General features: G+C 39.4%; 1 protein-coding gene across 1 annotated transcript; it reads left to right on the plus strand.

Annotated features, from left to right (window-relative positions):
- Positions 1-357: 357 nt before the first annotated feature.
- On the plus strand, positions 358-13936 carry HTATSF1 (HIV-1 Tat specific factor 1). The gene is made up of 10 exons (XM_036919160.2): positions 358-559; positions 750-989; positions 2724-2904; positions 3536-3583; positions 4040-4194; positions 5946-6109; positions 7352-7451; positions 10043-10132; positions 11018-11155; positions 11686-13936. Exons 2-10 carry the CDS (start codon positions 804-806, stop codon positions 12913-12915), a joined length of 2292 nt encoding a protein of 763 aa, XP_036775055.2. The 5' UTR covers positions 358-559; positions 750-803; the 3' UTR covers positions 12916-13936.
- Positions 13937-21596: the final 7660 nt, after the last annotated feature.

Raw genomic sequence — 21596 nt, forward strand, 5'->3', positions numbered from 1 at the left:
AGACATGCTTTCCCACGCGGAGGAGGGGACTCTGGACGAAGGAGGCGCATCTTTTACTCACAGCAAGATAAACCTGTCCTGCCCGCCCCATCCACTCCCCCAAGATGGCGGTGCCCGACACCCGCCCAGAGCCCACAGAGTGGGAACATTCCCACGCCTCTGGCTACCACCCCAGCCCAGCCCGGTCCTGCGCGCCGTGGAGGCCGCCGAACCCCCAGGTCCCCAGGCGCCGCGGCCCCCGCGCTCGCGCCCCACGCCCGCGTCGGGCACCAGCCCGCGGGCTCGCGCCTCTGGCGCCCCGCCCTCCGGGCCCGCGCCGTCCGCCCCGCGTCGGCGCTTGGTGACGTCATTGTAGGCGTGTCGGCGCGACCCGCGACGTTCCGACGCGCTGATAATGGCGACTGCGTCAGCTTGAGCGGGCCCCGGACTTCAAGTTATTTCCTGTCGTTGCCGCGGGAGCCGCAGTCGCCTCGGGCCCGGTCGGCGGCGGCTGCGCGCGTGCGCGCTTCCGCCGCGCTCTGGATCAGCAGCGGCGCCGAAGCCCTGCGGAGCTCGCCAGGTGGGCGGCGGCGCGGCCGGGCGGCGAGAATCGGCGCGCGCGCGGCGCGCGAACCGCGGACGGGGGGCGGTGCGGCAGTCGAGTGGCCCCGACTTCCCGGGGGCTGCTGGGGCGCCGCGGGGAGGCGCGCCAGGGGGCGACGGGGTGCGGGCCGACCTCTGCCGACCTCCCTTTCTCTGTTCCCTTCCAGCGTCATCTCGGCCTCTTCGCTGGCCTGGACCCTGCCTCTGGCTAAGTCGCCACCATGAGCGGCAGCAACTTGGATGGGAACGACGAGTTTGATGAGCAGTTGAGAATGCAAGAACTGTACGGAGACACCAAGGACGGCGACACCCAGAAAGATCCCGGCGGAGAAACCGATTCTTTCGGGCAGCAGCCGGCTGACACCCCTTACGAGTGGGACCTGAACAAGAAGGCTTGGTTCCCCAAGGTAAGTGTGGCACGGGCGCCACTGCCGAGCGGGCCCACCCGGCCAGCTTCGAGGGGCGCTCCTTTTACGCTTTGGTGAGGTCTTGAGTTAGAGCCCTTGTGGATAGTGACGTTTCTTTTTGTTGTCTGTTGTAGAACCGATGTGTAAAGAAACTTAGGTCTTTTGGAAGATGTCTTAAATGTAATTTAATTCTTAAGTCTTTTCTATGCCTTATTTTATTTGTGAAGGTCACAGTTGGTTATTATATTGATGACTGCTTTTTATTGCAAAGAGGAAAAACACCAAGAGCAAATTGAGTAGCTGTTAATATCAGATAGCCAACCTCACTTATCCTAGGAATTCAGATGTTTAGCTTATGCACCATGTGCAAAATGCAGCTTCTTGATTTGAGAAAGAAAAGTAGCCGTTTATATATCTTCACTGATTGAACTTTGCACCCCTCTTTACTTTCTTGTGAAGTTTTGACCCTAGGCATATGTGCTTGAACCATATAACCACCCATGAATATGACTAGAGGTACATAGAATATGGATACAAAAGATCTGTGTTGATTTGTTTAGTTTGGAAATTGTTAAAACTTATTTCAGCTCGGAGTAACATAACTGATGTTAAACTTGGTTCTGTAAACTTTTCGGTGAAAGTACCCTGTTAATCAAGGTTTCCTATGGGTGGAAAAAGGATAACCATTAGCACCCTAATGGACTGGCAAGGTAATACAAACCGTGTGTTATATCCATTGTGTAATTTGACTGCTATTCTTAAAATTATTTATTTCAACTTTGTTCTTTCCCTATCTGTATTTGTGTGTCTATCCCATATCCTCCAAATCGTTACATTTACTATTTCACTTGTACTGGTAAGTGCCAGCTGTAGTTCAGATCCGGCCTTCTGAGTAATTGTAACAATAGTCTGATTTATTATAATCTGATTTATAATTATAAAATTAAATTTATAATAAATGGATTAATTTGTGACGCTAGCTTTGTGGCACTAGCTTTTTGTGTTATGGAAGCCCATACCTGTTCAAAATTTGAGTTTAAAATTTTCCCCATTCCTATGGGGGCCTAACGTTGATCGGAATGAAGATATAACTACATTTCTTTCATTGTGCAATTGTGTTTTTCCCCCCCTAAATGCCAGGAGGATAGATGTGAGTTGATTTTGGTCTTAATTTGTTCTGACATTACATGAAAATGTGATTCAAACAAGTATTTAGTTTTATCATTGCTAGCTTATTCTTTATATACCAAATCAGAGGTCCATTTTGTGTCCTCTGTGCAACTAGAGATTTAAATATTTAGTGTACATGTACATTTGTGTGTATATAGGGTAAAAGAAAGATTGGTTCTATTGTTAGATTATTCGTTGACTATTGGTTTTTATTCTGACTTAACTTCTTTTTTTCCTATATACCTGTAGCCTTAGTCAAGTAGACTGTACAGAGGCAGTAATTTATAAATGAAACTAGAAAAGGTGCCAACATCACTTAAAATGCCAACAGTATCTCAGACTTTTGTGTTGATAATCCAAGTACCCTTGTCTTATTAATTTTATGCCCAGTTTTCTATATAAGAAGACTTATTCTTGCATTTAGACTAATTAATATGACTGTTACCTGTGGAAACACTTCTGTGTTAGGTTGTGTAGTTGAATGCTGTAATTTAACACTAGACTATTCAAGGGAGGAAATCATTTTTTAACTTCTGTATGTGTGTGTGCTTAATTCTTGTTTAGATCACTGAAGATTTCATTGCTACTTATCAAGCCAATTACGGCTTTTCTAGTGATGGCGCGTCTAGCTCTACTGCAAATGTACAAAATATCAGTGCTCCGACTGCAGAGGAACCTCCACAAAGAAAATCCCCTGAACCCAGTGATTCCAAGAAGAGGGGAGAAAAGAGAAAGGCTGAATCAGGCAAGTGGATTTAGCTTGCAAAACATGAGTATAAAAATTAAAAATTTTAGTGAGTGTGTGTATTTGTAGTTACTTTTTAGAGAATTGTAAAAGCTTTGAAGGAATCACAAGATGAGGGTTTTTTTTTATGTGGGTTCTTATGTTGGCTCTTGAACTAACTTGTGGGTTTTGGGTAGGCTGTTGCAGTTTTATGCCTCAGTTAATCCCTTTTCAAAATAGAGCTATTAGGAAATTATCAAGTTCTGTTTGTAAGGTATTTTCCAAACTTTTTGAGTTTAATTAAATTGAACTCCAGGCTTAACACAGTAGTTGGAGTCAGAAGCTGCTTGAGCATGCCACGGCCTCAAGTGTGGACAAGGATGCTTTTTCTTTTTTAAAGTGGTGTCAGAAGCATAAAGAACCAAGATAAACTAGCCATCTTTTTTTCAGATAGGGCTGTACCACTAATTATCTTAGAAAATATCCAGGTAGTTTGAAAGCTGGACAGTGATTTGAATTAGTCTTATTCTAAAGGTAAGAAAAAGTTCCTAGAAATTCTGAGAAACTGCCACATTGTCAAGATTTCATAATGTGACTTTTACTTCTTCTTGTATGTGTTTTACTTATTTATTTATTTCATTTTGATTTTTAGGATGGTTTCATGTTGAAGAAGACAGAAATACAAATGTATATGTGTCTGGTTCGTATACCTTTTTAAGTATTTCGAGTAGAAAATACTTGATTTTGAGATTTTTTTCACAAAGTGATTTTTAGTTTTTCAGTTTCTCTAAAGTCTATTTGTATGTCATTTTTGGTCCAGCTGTTTGCATTAGTGTGGAGTATGTTGTTTACTGCAAATCTAAAAAAAATTAAGTGTGTGTAATTTTACATGCCATTCTTTTTGTCTGCTTTAGCTAACTTCATGGCAGTTTGCCTCTTCGGATTCATTGATAGAAAGCCTAAACAATTTTAATGTGTATTTAAATACATCAAAACATAAAATTTCCTCGATTCTATAGATGTGAGATTTTACATACATTTAGAAAATATCGAAATTGTGCTAATCTGAGTTGTAGGTTTCAAATTGGTAGAATACCTAAGTAACCCTTGCCTTTATTGTAAATGCCTTTACAATTTTTTTTCCCTTATGTTAAAGGTTTGCCTCCAGACATTACAGTGGATGAATTTATACAGCTCATGTCCAAGTTTGGCATTATTATGAGAGATCCTCAAACAGAAGAATTTAAGGTCAAGCTTTACAAAGATAATCAAGGAAATCTTAAAGGAGATGGGCTTTGCTGTTATTTAAAGGTTAGTTATGTGGTCGCGTAAGTTTCCCCTATCTCCAGTTTTAACTGAGGAACCAAGGCTACAATTCTGTGTAGATAGTAACCCAAGACTGATAAGGATTCAAAATAGGAAGAAGAAAACTGAGATTTCAGATGGTGCCTGTGTGTATCACATAGGTGAGATGATTCACTTGTTCTTCTAAGAAAATATGTTACCAGGTCAAGGTATTATATAAGTTATACAACCAAAGTACTTCTTTTGTCTTAAAAGAAGTCTCAGTGCAAAGATCTCTTTAGGAGTATATGCAGATAATCAATTCAGAACACATTTTTAAAATGCACAAAGAAAACCAGTAACATTTTATTTTCCCGCTGGAATGATAATTCATTTGGCAAACCCCAGCCCACTGCCTGTCCTTGTAAATAAATGTTTATTGGAACATGGCCACATTAATTAATTTATGCATTTGTCTGTGGCTGTTTTCATGTTTCCACAGCAGAGTTAAATGGTTGCAGCATAGATCACATGGCCCATGAAGCCTAAAATATTTACTAACTGGCCCTTTACAAAAGAAGTTTTCTGACCCCTGAATTAAATTGTAAACAAGATGCTAGCTTATGCTTACTGCTTTGAAATATATTTTGAATGGGAGAGAAGAGAGAGTGGTATTAACAGAAATTTGCAGAACTTCATATATTCATGATACCATTAAATTGCACAGGGAAAGCTCAGTGTCAAAAGCAGCCATTGTTTCTAGAACACCTGTCACCTTAGGAGCGTGTGTTACGCATTACTGAAGGGTACAAAAGAAATGGGCACAATGATAAAATACACATATGTCATGGAACGTTTATAAATAATTACAAAGTAAAATCAAAGCAGTAAAACAACAGGACTAATACCACAAGCATGTTGTGAGTATACAGCATTTCAATGAAATCAGAAGGCAGTAGGATTAAGCTTGAAAGCTTTTTGGGAGATGTTTTTGATCTGGTTCTTGAACATGGGGGGGTCGTACATGAATATGAAAATTATAGGAAGGTAGTTATGTAATTTTCAAATGTCAGTGGATTTGGGGTTTGAGTGTTTTAAAGAAAAAAATGGGGTTTGGGGAAACTATATGTACAATTCATGACCCATAAAATTGACAAGCTAGTAAATTGAGTTTCAGAAGAATATAGTTCATTGTTCTGCAATCCATGTTGATTGTGCAGCTGGCTTCATTTGTCTACTTGTGTTCTCCTCAGGCCCTCAGGTCTTTACCTCTTGTAGAGCTAACAGGTGCCTCTGTTGTATAGGATCCAGTGTCTACAAATGTATTTAATATACAAGCTGTCAGGTGATTACCTTCTTCCCAGGATATCACAGACTTGCAGATTAACTGGTGAATAAAAAAATGAAGGCTGGCCTTGGTATTCCCAGTTTCTTGAGCCATCTAGTCTTTTAAGTAGGACTAATTTAGAATTTTAAAACTGGAATACACCTTAGAAATCACACAAGTCCATTTGCCTCATTGTATAGTTGAGAAATTGAGACTCTAAAAGACAAAACTATTCTAATGATATAATTTATTGAACTTGCCTAAGTTCACATAGCTGGTTGGAACAGCTGTGTCTTGAACACAGGTTTCCTGATGTGCATCTAGAGTTCTTTATCCCAGAGTAGGTGGTTATAATTAAATCTTTATTGTGTATATAGTCATCATCTAAAAAACTCCAGAAGTTTCATTTCATTGTGAAGCTTACTGACCGTATCTTGTTTTACCGTTATAGAGGGAATCTGTGGATCTTGCGTTAAAGCTCTTGGATGAAGATGAAATTAGAGGCTACAAACTACATGTTGAGGTGGCAAAGTTTCAACTGAAGGGGGAATATGATGCCTCAAAGAAGAAGAAGAAGTGCAAAGACTACAAGAAAAAGCTGTCTATGCAACAAAAGTTTGTGGTTTTTTTCTTCCTTTTTGAAGGATTTCATGTAAATATTCTAGAGTACATTTTTGGTATTAGCCACCTAGTTTTGTTGCATCAAATATGTCTACAGATTATTTTAGAAGAATTTCATTAGGTCATCCGAAGCTTTGAACAATCTGTACAGTAAGATGATTTGGCAGTGGTAGTGGTTTTCATCTTCTGGGGAGTTCATTTGTTCTGTAACAGGTTTAAATGAGATAAGAGAGCCATCACTTTGGAAAATGCTAAAACATCAGATGAAGTAAGATAGCTTAATCCTATATACAAGAGCCATTAGTTCACTTCCTAGGTGGTTTGAAGTCATCTATACAAGGAGGTAAATTTTTATGTACAAGTTTGTTAGTAGGAATTAGAAATTAGAAATGATAGGTTTTATCATTGTTCCTACTATGTGGTTATTTATAGTATATACATAATATCATCAAGTTTCTCGATCCATTTGTTAAATATGTTTTTTGATATATGCTAATTTTAAGAAATTAACCAAAATGATAAGTACTTTTATTAGAGTGAGCTCTAATAACTCTTCTAACATCGTGCTTAAACTAATGATAAAATGATCATAAAAGCATTTAGTTGTATATAATGGGGTATGTAGGGAGAACTCAGTGATGGTGGGAGTCTAGTAAACATAATGTTCCTCATGTAATTGTAGATTAATGATACCAAAATTTTTAAAAAAGTAATAAAAATAAACTAGTTTATTTTAAGGTTAAAAAAAAGCATTTAGTTGTATAGTCCTATAGTTTTTACAGGAATAGTTACTGTAAATATAAATGTTATACACAATATCAATAAAATTTAGATTGTACGAAAGAGTGAGTAGTTATATATTTCAGTGAAGTTTGTTCTTTATAGTCATAAAATAACTAAAAACCAGTAGAATTTGAACATATTTTTTGGCCTCAAAGTATATTTTCCTAGATAGTCATAAATACCAAATAATTTGCAATGTACCTTCATCAGAATGCTTGTAACCAGACAGCAGTTCTGAAAAAAAATACATATTCTGGGGATTTCAGATACTGGAACCATCTTTCACCTGCCCATTATTTTTATTTCAGAAAGCTCTCTGAGTAGAACTGTGACTAAAATACACGTTGTTTTAGAATCAAATAATTATTATTATTAAAATAGGATTAACAACTCATATTTTCCTCTCTCCAAGTATGAAACAAAATTCAGTTCTTAATTGCTTTGTTGCATTAGGCAGTTGGATTGGAGACCTGAGAGAAGAGCTGGACCATCTCGAATGCGCCACGAGCGAGTCGTCATCGTCAAAAATATGTTTCATCCCATGGATTTTGAGGTAGGAGGTTCTGTGGGGTGATGCTGGTATGGACATTATGTAACTGGAATAGAGGTGTTCGTCAGAGAAACCTGTTGTCACTGGATGTTTTTGTGGAGTGTTTGATTTGACTGAAGATTCTGTATGAATCTAAAGAACAGGCATCAGCATTGAGCTTTGTAGTGGAAAACAAATATTGAGTTGTCAGGTTACCCAGGTGTCAAAAAGAAATCAGATTTGGGGGGTTGGAATCCACTTTCATTCCAAACAGCTGACCCGTGTTAGAAGCAAAATACCTAAAAATGCTCTTTGGTATCAGGGTAAACAGTGTAAAGGCTAATATTTTTAATGTCACGTCAGAGGGTTTTCAGTGTTTAAATTCAAAGCCTTATTTAAAAATGCATGCCTGGCAAATTTGATTACCAAGAGGTGAAGAATCCAAACCCAGATGCACAGGTAGGTTTCTTGTTGTGTACACTAGCGCTGTCCAATAGAAGTAGAATGTGAGCCACATGTGTCATTTTAATTTTCCTAGCAGCCACAGTAACAATATAATGTGAAATAGGGGAAATTAATTTTAATGGTAAATTTTATTTAACCTAGTATACCCAAAATATTATAATATTGACAATGTGATATAAAAATATTAATGAGCTATGTTACATTGTTTTTTTTCCCCCTTTGGCATCAAATCTTCAAGATTTTATGTTCATTTCACTCCTATAATGCACCACAATTTGGACTAGCCACCTTTCAAGTATTCAGTAGCCATGTGTGGTTAGTGGCCACTATCTTGGCCAGTTTAGGTTTAGCTGGGAAAGAAATGAGAAACATAGTTCATTTCTTCCTGGGGAAATAAAACACCAACGTGGAAAAAAATTACGAATGTTGACTGCAGAAGGTTTCAGTACGTCAGTCTGATTTTAGTCTCAGGTCTATTGCTTGCAAAGTGTTGTCTTGAGAAAATTTCCATGCTTAGCTATGTTCAAGAGTTTTCCTAGAGGAAGGGATGATTATCTTTGAGCTACAGGATACTATACAGCAGAAAATAAATAACAGTTTTTCAAACTGGTATAAATTAAAATGGAGATCTAGGAGAACTGCTAAAATTTGATATCCTCATAGAAAAGCACTGAGACATTGATACAGAAATAAAAAAGGTAATGCTCCCTTCCCCCACAATGGAATCACACTGAAATTTGTTACATATTTTGAAAAAAATTGTGTTTGTGATATAATACTGATTTCCTTGGTGAATAAAATCAACATATTAGGAATAGTTTCTCAAACTCTGAAAAAGTTTTTATCGACTGTTCCCTCTGCGTGAAAGACATCCGTGTTCTGTGAGGCATATGAAATTCATTCAAATGAGATTCCTGCCTGGGGAAAGTGCACAGTCTGATAGGAGCCAGCCACACACCCTCACATCCCTATTGGCCCCCACATGACTTCACCAAATGACTTTTATGCTCTTTCTCCCATTCCTCTGAGGCCTGATAATTGTGTATAAAACAAATTGGCATCTTCTCCAAAATCAGATTTTGTAAATGGGAGAAATCCAGAGTCCTGCCAGTGAAAGTTTTAGAAACCTCAGATTTATAGGATATTATATTTTTTTAAGTTTGGTTTCAGTAACTGTCTGCCAGTTGTTTGTTTTTTGCTTTTTGAGAGAACTTCAGGAGAGAAAAGCCACATTTTATAGTTCTTGCAGTTCTGTTTAGTTGGTGAGGAAAATAAAAACCCATGAGATAGTTGAATTTAAATGTTTACTAGAAAGTATGTCTACTTCAGTAGAAATTAGTGGATCAGACAGCCTCGTTTATACTTGTATGTAGCTGAAATTCAAGTTGGTAATGTAACTTTTTATGAGCCTTTTTCATGCATTGGGACTTGCAGAAAGATTTGTTAATTCCTACAGGGCTTCTTAAATCCTTTAGTTGTAGGGGGAGAGCCTGCCTGAGCTCAGTGCCGCAGCAGCAGCAGTGTTTGAGTGTTCTTAAGGGAGTCATCGTAGCAGGAAGTAGCCTTGGAGTTGCAAGAAAGCAGCAGCTAAGGATGTTTCATTGTGTGCTTAAATAACCGCTCCTTATATGGGAGGTTTACCTTGTGAATTAAAGTAGAATCTCAGAAGCACAAAGAACAATCTTAGTATCCTTGGTCAGTGAAGGGAATACATCTCCCCCAGTACAAGATTTTGGTAAACAGGAATCTATGCAAAACACAAAGCAAAGGGCCCTCCTCGTACAGTCTTGATGCCCACGTAGAGCATAGGAATCTGACTTCACACATGCCACAGGACTTCTGCTGGCCTTTCAGCTGCTCTTATTTGGGATTTCCTTCCCTCTCTCTCCTTGCCTCTGCACCCTGCTGTTGCTGCCGGTCATACTTGGCCCTTTCCTCCATCTCAAAGCCAGGCAGACCTTCATAGTAGCAGCAGCTGTGCTAGTGTGACTTCATTTGATTTTTGACTTGTCTTCATTTTGTAGACTGCAAACAAACATAACTAACCTTTAAGGAAACCTTATTTGTTGTTTTGTCAAAGCAAGAAATTTGATTCTCAGGATTTGTACTTATAGAAGGGAACAAACCCATTTTAATCGTGTATTTTGCAGGATGATCCTTTGGTACTGAATGAGATCAGAGAAGACCTTCGAGTAGAGTGTTCAAAGTTTGGACAAATTAGGAAGCTCCTTCTCTTTGATGTAAGTGTATGGCTTGGACAAATGATTCCTAAAGCAATCGTTCTTCCCATTTAATAAGTTATTGCCAGGTGTTATTATGCCCCCAAATTTTATATTAATGTTTTTATGTAGGTCTAGTGGTAGTCATCTGTTAGCAATGATTAGATGAACATGAATTATAAGTCAAGGCTTTAATAGACTTGGTATGATTATTTAACTTTATCGTCACTCTAGTGTATATGATTGGGTGAAATAAAGTACAAGAAAAATATGTGAGACCTATGGTTCCCTATTTGCCCACATTTTCGCCTCTTTGTGAATTTTTCTCCACCTTTGGAGAGCAGTCAAAAATATTCTCCTTTATGTTCCTTTTGTCACTTTTTTTTTTACTTCCAAAATTGATACATAATAATTAAAAGAGTCATAGTTTATTTACTGTGTACTACAAGCTACTTTACGTGTTATCTCATTTAATCCTCACAATCCTTTGAGGTAGGTAGGTGCTATTATACCCATTTTACAAATGAAGAAGCTGAAAGTTTAGAAATGGAGCAACTTGCCCAAGGTCATTCAGCTGCTGACTAGCAGAACCAGGACTTAATGTCAGGGCTGTTCGTCTTCAGAGTCCACGCTCTTTAACAGCCATACTGGCTTGCTTCTCACTGAACAATGTTGTCTGCAGAAATATTTCCAAGGACATAGTGCTTGGTTCTTACTAAACCAGATGAAGCTAAAGACGCCCCCAGCTGCATGTCCCTCACTGGATAGAAGGGAAGAAAGGCTTCATGCAGAAAATCTTTTAGTGCATATCATCAGAAAAAACACTACTACTTACCTACTTTGTCAAATATACATGTTTTACTTTTATTCTCATTCATTCCTCCTTTCTCTCCATTGTCTTTCTAGAGACACCCAGATGGTGTGGCCTCTGTGTCCTACAGGGATCCAGAGGAAGCTGACTATTGTATTCAAACACTCGATGGAAGGTGGTTTGGTGGCCGTCAAATCACTGCCCAAGCATGGGATGGGACTACAGATTACCAGGTATACTCTGCCACTGTCAAGGACACATGAGTAATTTTATTACCAACAAATAGGGATCTAGCAGGCCTTCAGATAAGTTTTGGGTTCAGTTTAATCTGTTAAAAGTAACAGTACTTATTTTAAACAATGCTTTGCAGTCAGAGCACAGAAAAAAATGTTTGAATCTTTTAGTTTATAAGTCTGAAGTTTTGAGGCTTGCTCACAACAGCGATAAGAAAAGAACACGTTAAACCAAAAAGGTTTTCTTCTTTTCTGTGTCGTAAAGTACAGAGATCAAATATTAACTTTTTAGTTGATGAGACATTTCTCTAGTACTGTGCTGTGGGCATTTATTTAATGATCTTAAGGTCAAGTGTAGAAAATTGAGATGTTAAGTTTTGAAAGCCAAAGATAGGGAATTGCTTTGACTTCCTAAGAGGGGAGGCATTATAAAATTAGGATACTTCTGTCAATAGGAGAAATGCTCAGAGACATTGTTACTTCCTTTTGCCTAAAACTTCATTTTAATGGTAGTTCCCATTTATGCACAGGTGGAGGAGACCACAAGAGAAAGGGAGGAAAGGTTGAGAGGCTGGAAGGCCTTCCTTGATGCCCCGGAGGCCAGCAGAGGCCTTCAGCGTTCAAATTCTGTCTGTGCTTCGGAAAGGGCAGGGCCTTCTAGAGTAAGGCATTTTTCAGAGCACTCGAGCACATCCAAAATGAATGTTCAAGACGCCCCAACCGAAATGGCATTTGAAGAACCCGTTGATTCAAAGAAGTTTGAAAAAACAGAAGATGGGGGAGAATTGGAAGAAAATGCCTGTGAAACGGGTGCTAAAGAAAGTGGCCCTGAAAAAGAGGCTGAAGAAGGCTGCCCCCAGAAAGAAGCTGAAGAGGGCTGCCTAGAAAGAGAGTCGGAGGCAGGCTGCCCTAAAAGAGCATGTGAAGACGATTACCCTGAAAGAGAGGCTGGAGAAGGCAGTTCCAAAACAGAGTTCAAAGAGGGTAGTCCTGAGGAAGAGAGTGACCCTGAAGGAGAACGCAAAAAGAAAAAACTCAGACACAATTATGAAGAGAACGGCCTTGCAGAGGAGTCCGAAGAAGATGGCCCCGACCAGGAGTCCGAAGAGGGCAGCCCCCAGAAGGAGACGGAAGATGACTCGGAAAGAGAATCTGAGGAAGACTGCTCTGCAAAGCAGCCTGAGGACGGCTTTGAAAACGAATTTGAAGAAAATGGCCTTGAAAAAGATTTTGATGAGGATGGCTCCGACAAAGAGTTTAATGAAAATGTTCTCAATAAAGAGTTAGAAGAAAACGACACTGAAAAATCCGAGTATGGAGATGACAGCTCTGAAAGGGTGTTTGATGAGGAAGTCTCCGACCGAGAGTTGGAGGAAGAGTCAGATGGAAAGGAAGAGGACGATATGTATGAGAAAGTATTTGATGATGAGTCAGATGAAAACGAGGATGAAGAAGATACCGATGAAAAGGGGCTTGAAGGTGCTGGTGAGAAAGAAGATGCCGATGACAAGATGTTTGAAGATTCAGACGAAAAAGAAGATGAAGTAGATGTAAAGGGCGATGAAGCTGTAGATGAAAATAGGTTAGAAGATGACGATTCTAATGAGAAATTGTTTGATGATGAGGATTCCAGTGAGAAGCTGTTTGATGATTCTGATGAAAGAGGGACTGTGGGTGGTTTGGGGAATATTAAGGAAGAGGAGCCCCTGTCCACAGGCAGCAGCTTTGTCCTCAGCAGTGATGACGACGACGATATTTAATCCCTGAAATTTGCTTTTAGGGTGATTCCTCCATCTACATTTTGCCTATGCTCCAGGGTAAGTACTAGTAGTGTTGTTACATGAATATGTGCATAGTGGTAGGATGCCATCAGGTAAATGAGATTTTCATTGTTACCTGTACTTAATTTTAAATATATGTTAATTGACTTCAATTAAAACTTCATAGTACAATGCAAGTAAACTGGATACTGTCCTTTGTCAGATTTGTTAAATGCATGCAGAATAATATTTTTTAAAGTATTCTGATTGAAGTTTGTGATATTCGAAAATAAAAATGTTGTTAATATGCAGAAACTAAAAATTGGACTTGAGTTAAATTGTATTTTAAATTCTTGCTGTTGTTTTATTCATACTAAAGGTTGGTTTTTTTTGAAAGACTGGAAAATTCCCGTAGGCGTCGCCTCATTTCCAGCTTCTGTTACCTGTTATGTTCCTGTTTCACTTCTCTAAACCAGAGCATGTTACTAAACTTATAAAGTAAACAACACTTGGAAGTTTCTTCCCTACCCAGTCCTTGCAGGCTACTTTGATCTGTGTTCTTTCCTATCCTCTTTCCATGAAAATTGACTCTTGGATGTGCAAAAGTAAACTTCCTGAAGTCCACTGCTTTCATTATTGAAAATATAGAGGAGATTAGAATTCTCCCATATACAGGTTGGGCCCCTTAAGAAGCTGATTAAAGTTATGGGACCTTTCCCCACAAAAATGTATGCACACTCTACACAACATTTTGTGTACAATTTTGGATGTTTGTAGATTCCCTAGAATTTAAGAATTTTGCTTGTCATGCGTACTTCTGGTTTTTGTTTTTGTTTTTGCTCTGGAATCATAGTGCCTAGTACTGTGCTAAGTGCTAAGTTGTATAGTCCCAATAAAAAACTGAGTCTTTATTGTGCTTTCCAAATTCAGTATTGATGGGTTGACTTCTGATGTGACATTAAGAAGTTATTCTCAGTGAATTTGAAGCATTAAAATAAACTGCATTGGTGGTTTTCCCTTATATGGTCTGTAAGTGTAATCATTACCCTCTTTAGACATAAAGAGTTCTGGTACTTCGGGCTGGCTTTCTGAGAAATTTTTTAGTTGGTGTCTGGGATGTCTTAAAATCTTCAGGTTCTTTACCAGGAATAAATGAGTAAAACAGGTGAATAAAGTTAAACATAAAAAAATTACAAGTCAAAATAATGTCCTCTTTTAAAGGTAAGCCAGAAGCATTGAAACACAGTTTATTGGGGAATTGGTTTCTACACGAAAACACTTTATCTTACATACACAATGTTTGGAACACAGCTACAACATACAGGAGCTCTTTAAGACTGTTAGAAGGGAGCCATATTCATTCTAATTCCTCCCCTTCCCCCCCCCCCGCTCATTAATTTGGTTGGTATCAAATACTCATGCTCTTTTCATATGAACACCATGAAAGTGAAAGTCACAAGCAACAGTAAAATGGTGAATAATTTATGAGGTGATGTTGGTAAACAGGAATTGAAAGTCATGAAGCACACCAACTTAGTCACCTGTTTACTAAGTAGTCAGGTTTTATTGGTCCTGAAAATAATTTGTGAAGCAACAATACATCCTGTTAGCAAAAGAAAAATACAGGGGTGGATTTTAAGCACAGCAATGCTCAACAGTTACCTGACAATTCTAAATTTAATGCTCCTTAAGACCATATAGTTTACATAAATATTAACATATTCAGTCCTAAATGCATGAACCAGAAGTGGTTTCAGGGATGCCTTTGGTATAAATGCTGTTTTCTGAGCAATACAAGTACCTTATATAGGAACAAACTTGAAACTTCATGTTAGAAGATAAAAATATTACTGGTCTTGCCAATATTAGTGAAATATTTGACGTCATTGTTGCTTTCTCTGGAAAAAACCTGATAGGGCAAAACTGGAGTTACTTGTTACAAGGATTTGTTTTCCTCAAATAATGGTAACTGGGGGTTCTTGGAGCCCTAAGTTGCCAAATCTGGTCCATTTGGAAGCCACTACCTCTTTTTAGAGTGGAATCTATTTTCTAAATGAATCTTTTCCTGATGTAAATTACTTGGTGATTCTGAGGCTTGGAAAAAAGGTAGGAGTTAGCTAATTTGGGGAACATGCCCTTCTCAAATAATGTGAATCTTATTTTTAAAAGTAAACCAAATATGGTTGGCAAAACTGGACATCTACATGTAAGAGAATGAAACTGGATTATTGTCTAACCACATACACAAAAGTTAACTCAAAATGGATCAAAGACCTGAATGTAAGTCATGAAACCATGAAACTATTAGAAAAAAACAGGCAAAAATCTCTTGGACATAAACATGAGTAACTTCTTCATGAGCATATCTCCCCAGGCAAGGGAAACAAAAGCAAAAATGAACAAGTGGGACTATATCAAACTAAAAAGCTTCTGTACAGCAAAGGACACCATCAATAGAACAAAAAGACATCCTACAGTATGGGAGAATATATTCATAAATGACATATCCAATAAGGGTTTGACATCCAAAATATATAAAGAGCTCACACACCTCAACAAAAAGCAAATAATCCAATTAAAAAATGGGCAGAGGAGCTGAACAGACACTTCTCCAAAGAAGAAATTCAGATGGCCAACAGGCACATGAAAAGATGCTCCACATCACTAATTATCAGGGAAATGCAAATTAAAACCACAATGAGATATCACTTCACACCAGTTAGGATGGCCACCATTCAAAAGACAACAAATGTTGGTGAGGATGTGGAGAAAGGGGAACCCTCCTACACTGCTGGTGGGAATGTAAATTAGTTCAACCATTGTGGAAAGCAGTATGGAGGTTCCTCAAAAAACTCAAAATAGAAATACCATTTGACCCAGGAATTCCACTCCTAGGAATTTACCCTAGGTATGCAGGAGCCCAGTTTGAAAAAGACAGGTGCACCCCTATGTTTATCAAAGCACTATTTACAATAGCCAAGAAATGGAAGCAACCTAAGTGTCCATCAGTAGATGAATGGATAAAGAGGTGGTGGTACATATACACAGTGGAATACTATACAGCCATAAGAAAAAAACATCCTACCATTTGCCACAACATGGATGGAGCTAGAGGGTATTATGCTCAGTGAAATAAGGCAGGCGGAGAAAGACAAGTATCAGATGATTTCACTCATCTGTGGAGTATACGAACAAAGCAAAAACTGAAGGAACAAAACAGCAGCAGACACAGAACCCAAGAATGGACTAACAGCTACCAAAGGGCAAGGGACTGGGGAGGACGGATGGGAAGGGAGGGATAAAAGGGAAAATGGGGGATTACGATTAGCACACATAATGTGGGGGGCAAGCGGGGGTGAACATGGGAAAGGCAGTATATGCAGAGAAGACAAGTAATGATTCTATAGCATATTACTATGCTGATGGACAGTGACTGTAATGAGGTATGTGGGGGGGGACTTGATAACAGGGGGAAGCTAGTAACCATAATGTTCAAGTAATTGTACATTAATGATATCAAAATAAAAAATAATAAAATAAAAAAGAAAGTAAACCAAACATTTTAACGTAATGCCGAGAAGTGCTCTTAATCAAGTTGAACAAAGCCATAGCTTGGAGAACAGTGAAAGGCTTAAAGATTGGCCACTTGTGAATATTTATCAATATTCTTAGTACGTCTGTTTCAGTTACAAACGGCATGCTTTTTCAAGACATTCATTTAAAATCAGTTTGCTCGAATGATTTTTGCCTCTTACCGCACCTCATTTACATGACTATCTTTATTAAGTAAAATGCTAACCTGATGTAAGAAAAAGTTAAAATTATTCCTTTCTAGAATCAAAAAATGATACTGCAAATAGCCTAAATTCTTGGACACCAGTTATCACAGGGATCGATTCCTCTTCAAGAAGTCATGGCTTAAAGTTTACTTTTAAATGTTCGGAGTCCTACAGATTGATTTTTTCACTTGGAACTGAGAGGATATTGATGGGATGGTACATCAGATGCATTACGCTCAAATAGAAGCGGGTTGGCTTGTGCTTACAGTTCAGTTACCTGTAAAGCTTACAGGCTGTGATATTGCAGTGCACTGGTGGTCCTAGGCTAGATAAAGTAGGACAGTATCAGAGCACAAAAGTGGCTTTGTGGCTGCCAGTCTCCTACTTTTTGCATCACTTCTTAATGTTTCTGCTGGAATAGCAATGATAATACCAGAAGAGTAAAGCTTTTAGGATAGAGCACCTTTTGATTTGCCACTTCCACCTTTTTCATAGAAACTAGACTTAAATAATAAAGGTGATAAGCCTGCCAAAAAATACAACAAAAAACCCTGCAACATCTTAATGTAAAATTCTAGACTCAGCTGTATGTCTAACATTAAAGTTTGAAAATGTATCTTTACCTCTTTTAAAAGTATTTTATACTACCTTTAAAACAATATAAGCTTTGGTTTTTAGGTGATTCTTAAGGAAGTACACATTAAGGTAATAAAACTTTGTATGTCACTTTGTTAACCCCAAAATAAAAGTTATTTTACCAGCAAAAAAATGGATTTATTGCTGAGAACTGCAATTCAGGACATGCAAGCTACGGCTAAACCATAAGCAAATCCAGAGGAGAGGAACTTTATCTTCAAGAGGAGGAGGAGAAATGTGGGAGGGGTTGTTTCGAAGGAAAGTCCATTGGAGAAAAGCAAGAGTTCAGGGTGATGGTTTCTCATTGGCTGAATTGCAAGTGGTAGTCAAATTCTTGTAGGGCAGCAATGTACATCTTTCCCTGTTGGGGCCTGTAATTGATGAGTCCTTCCTGTAATTGACGAGTCCTTCCTGTAATTGACGAGTCCTTCCTGTAATTGACGAGTCCTTCCTGTAATTGACATGGGTGGTATGGCTCCTAGCATCCTGACTCTACTTTAGTAAGGTTTCTCTTTGTTAATTTTTTACAATTTCAGTGCTTTTGATACCACTTTTTACTGGAATATATTACCATATTGAGGTGTACTAGTAGTGTTAGGCTTGTTGTAATATATTTACAGTCATTGTAGCATCTATTTAACATCTGGTTCAGTCAATTACCAAGCCCAGATTGGGCCCAATCATATGCTCGAGAAGGCAGGGCAGTGACGGGGGAATAAAGGCAGTAGTAGTCGTAGACCCTCCTCAAATGGCAGTTATAATCTATGTTGAGACATGGCTGCCAAAAAAAATGTGGCTTTGATCCAGCAATACCATTTCCAGAACAGTGCCTGGCAGGTTGAGAATCAATAAATAGTTGTTGAATGAAGGAACTTACCCTATGGATAACCTTTCACACTCCCATTCACTTGCTTGAAGAGGTTTACTGGCTTCACCACTACCTTGTCATCATTTTTAGTGATTTCAATATTGAAGTAAATAATCCTCTCCTTCCTTCCCAATCTTCCCACTTCAACAGCCCATCTGTCCAAACCACTAACTTTAGGAAACGTCTTTGGTTTTTCTGTCTCCTTCACTTCCCACACCCAAGCCCTGTTGGCTCTAACCCAAAATACACTGTTTTTATACACACAGCAATAATCTAACTCCTTGCGGGTTTCCAGACCCAATTCTGATACGTGTGTGGTGGGGAGGAGTCTTCCCACACATGACACTAAGCAAACACCAAACACCAGGGTGTCCAAGAACTCAACTGAATTCTAATACTATTTGCCCAGAGACAGCACCAGATTCCCCAGGTTAAGGGCTCCATCCTACAAGAATTCCCTCTACCCCCCATTCCAGATGCCAGTCAGAAGCCCCAAGCAGTTAACCTGTGCTTCTGACCTACTGGCTATAGACTGGAGGTTCCCACGACATCCCCCTTAGGTTCAGTTAACTTGCTAGAGGTGCTCACAGAACTCAGGAAAACACTTAGGCTTACCAGTGTAATAAAGGATACCACGAAAGATACAAGTCAACAGCCAGATGAAGAGAGACACAGGGCAAGGTCCCAAATAAAGGAGCTTCCTCGTGGAGCTTGGGGCCTGGCTTCGTGACATGTGGAAGCTGTCTGGTTCCCCAACGTGGGAAGTTCTTCCCAACAGAGAAGCTGACGCAAGAGAGCAGTAAGGCCTTCTCAGGGGGGTTAGTGGGGGCTTCATTGCATAGTCATGATTGACCATATCATTGACCACAGGCTGATTCAACTTCCAACCCCCGCCTTTGGGTGGGGTCCAAAAGTCCATCACTAACATGACAAGACGCCCATTTCACCTTTAAGGCTCTCAAGTGTTTTCAGGAACTGTGGATGAAGACCAAATATACCTGGGAAATACATATTTGGCCATCTGAATGACAAAATAGTATTTCTTATGACTCATTACATCTCACACTCCAAATCTGAGTATTTCTTTCCATGTCCATTCCCACCACAGCAGTACAAACCACCATCACCTCGCATACCAAGCTGGACTCCCCACTGGCACACTTGTCTCCTTCCAAATAATTTCTTACATGACAGCCTGGGTAATTAAAAACTCACTACCTAAAATGTCCCAGTGGCTTTCTTTTGCAACGCTCCAGGAGCACTTAGAATAAAATCCAAACTCCTTACTATGGCTTGCCCTGAGTCATTTTGCCCCGCTCTCATCTCCAGGCTCAACGCAGAACTCTTACCTAGGGCCCCACTCTGTGCTCAGGAATGTGGCGCGGGCCTCGGCCGAGGATGCTGTCTCCCCAGCAAGCTGGATCTTTCTCATCCTTCAATCTGCCTAAGCATCACCTACTTAAGAAATCCTGACCATCCTAATCATGGCCACCCACCTCTCCTCCCCACCCAACTCTCCCCAGTACCTCTACTGTTGGCTGCTCCTCAGGGCAATCATACCGTGGAAGGTGACCCTGTGTGTTTGTTTACTGTCTGCCCCCTCCTCCTCCACCTCCCACCACCCTAGCCTACGCCAGCTCCCTAAAAGTCAGGGCTTTCTCCTGGGCTTGCTGTCTCTCTGCTGCCTAGAACAGCAACAGGTATGTAAGAGGCACCCAAATGATTTCTCAGGGTTGGGAGTAATCATCATGAATGTGTTGTTTTCTGTCAGGAGCTCCACATTTTTAGAGGAATGTGCCCAACTTCAGGTCAGGCAAGGGAAGGGGAGGAATAACAGTTATCTGTACTATAAAGCCGATAAGAGAGCCAGCGCAAACACAAAGCTCACAGGCAGAGTTTGTCACTCTCTGGGGACACAAAACTCACATTATTATAATTTTATCCTTGTTCTTCATCTTTGTGGAGAACTGGATGTGAATTATAGCAAAAGTCCTTCGTGGAATATGTTAAACTTTCTGACAGTGATATGTTAATCACTAGGACTTCTCATTGGGGAGCTTATGGAATCCACGTTTCTGCAAATGTTACTGGATATAAAGGGTCTTCTTTAAAAGAATTAAGTAAAATGTCCTTTGGAAAAGTCCCTTAATTTGATTTCTGAAATGATATGATTCTATGATTTCCCTATTCTCTTTTTCCCTGTCATTTTGTTCTCCGTCCTCCATAAATAACTGGAAATTTTACCCAAATTGTGTGTTGTTACTTCTTTGGGACACACCCAGTCTGACTATTCATACTATCACTAACCATCAGAAGTGTCTCCACTGCTGATGAAAATGAGGAAATGAGAGCCAAGTTCAAGGACAAGTGGCAGTGTTAGTGCAGAAGGGTACGTAGGGATTTGAGCCACTTGGCAAAAAGACTGTACTTTATTTACATATTTACTAATATTTCTGTTTGAAAACTTAACTGACTTAATACCGAGGCACTGTGCTTCATCTCCAGCTCCACTTTGATACTGAAATCACCAGAAGGATAAATGGGGTAATGATGAAGCCAATGAAACTCTTCAAATCAGTGAGTGGGAGTGTGCATGTATATCCATGGAATGCAAGAACAGGCCTGCAAATCTTAGAACTTTTTATATCTGAGTCCCATGCCATCAGGAGTTAGCTTATAAAATTTTTGTAAGTACTAGTTAGTCTTTTAATTCATTGAATGAAAACAGACTATGTGCAACACAATATTTTCCGTCTGGGAATACAGGAATTGACAAGGAAGAATTGGAAAGAGATAGACAATACTCATATATTTTTATAACATAAATTCAAATAGTAGGTACTGGGAACAAATCAAATCGAGGTGATGGGCTAGAAACAATTTGGTGGGGGAAGAAAATTCTTTAGGACAGGAAGGAGGGAAGATCGCACAGAGGAAGTGACATTTAAGCCAATACCTGAATGATGAGGAAGAACCTGCCAGGGGAAGAGCTGGGGGAAGGTGGTTCCAGACAGACGGAACAGCAAACAGTGACTGAGGCATGGAAAGGACGTGGGTTTTAGCAGGAGGCCATTAGAGAGTTGATTTTTAAACAGAATGGTGATGCAATCTGATGTGTATTTTAAAGGGATCTTTTTAACTGCTGTGTAGAGAACAAACTAGAACAAAGAGAGTAGAAAGGAGGCTATATCAGTAGTCCAGGCAAGCAAAGATGGTGGTTTGGACTAGGGTGATAGCTGTGGAAGCTGTGAGAAGTGATTGGATTCAGGACATGTTTTGGACGTAGATAGAATGCAGGGGTTAAGGATGTAATTTTATAAGAAGTACAGATGTTTTCATTATGATGCCCCTGAAAAACTTCATGTTATGCAAAAAATGTGTGCTAAAAATAATAGGGC

The sequence above is a fragment of the Manis pentadactyla genome, chromosome X (assembly GCF_030020395.1).
Source record: "Manis pentadactyla isolate mManPen7 chromosome X, mManPen7.hap1, whole genome shotgun sequence".
NCBI classification, from domain to species: domain Eukaryota; kingdom Metazoa; phylum Chordata; class Mammalia; order Pholidota; family Manidae; genus Manis; species Manis pentadactyla.

What these genes read in the sequence shown, in the direction of transcription:
- HTATSF1 (XM_036919160.2), top strand. Translation starts at nt 804, where the DNA reads ATGAGCGGCAGCAACTTGGATGGGAACGACGAGTTTGATGAGCAGTTG. An exon ending in GGCTTTGCTGTTATTTAAAG is followed by an intron (nt 4,195 to 5,945) that starts GTTAGTTATGTG and finishes TTACCGTTATAG; the next exon opens with AGGGAATCTGTGGATCTTGC. An exon ending in ATGGGACTACAGATTACCAG is followed by an intron (nt 11,156 to 11,685) that starts GTATACTCTGCC and finishes ATTTATGCACAG; the next exon opens with GTGGAGGAGACCACAAGAGA.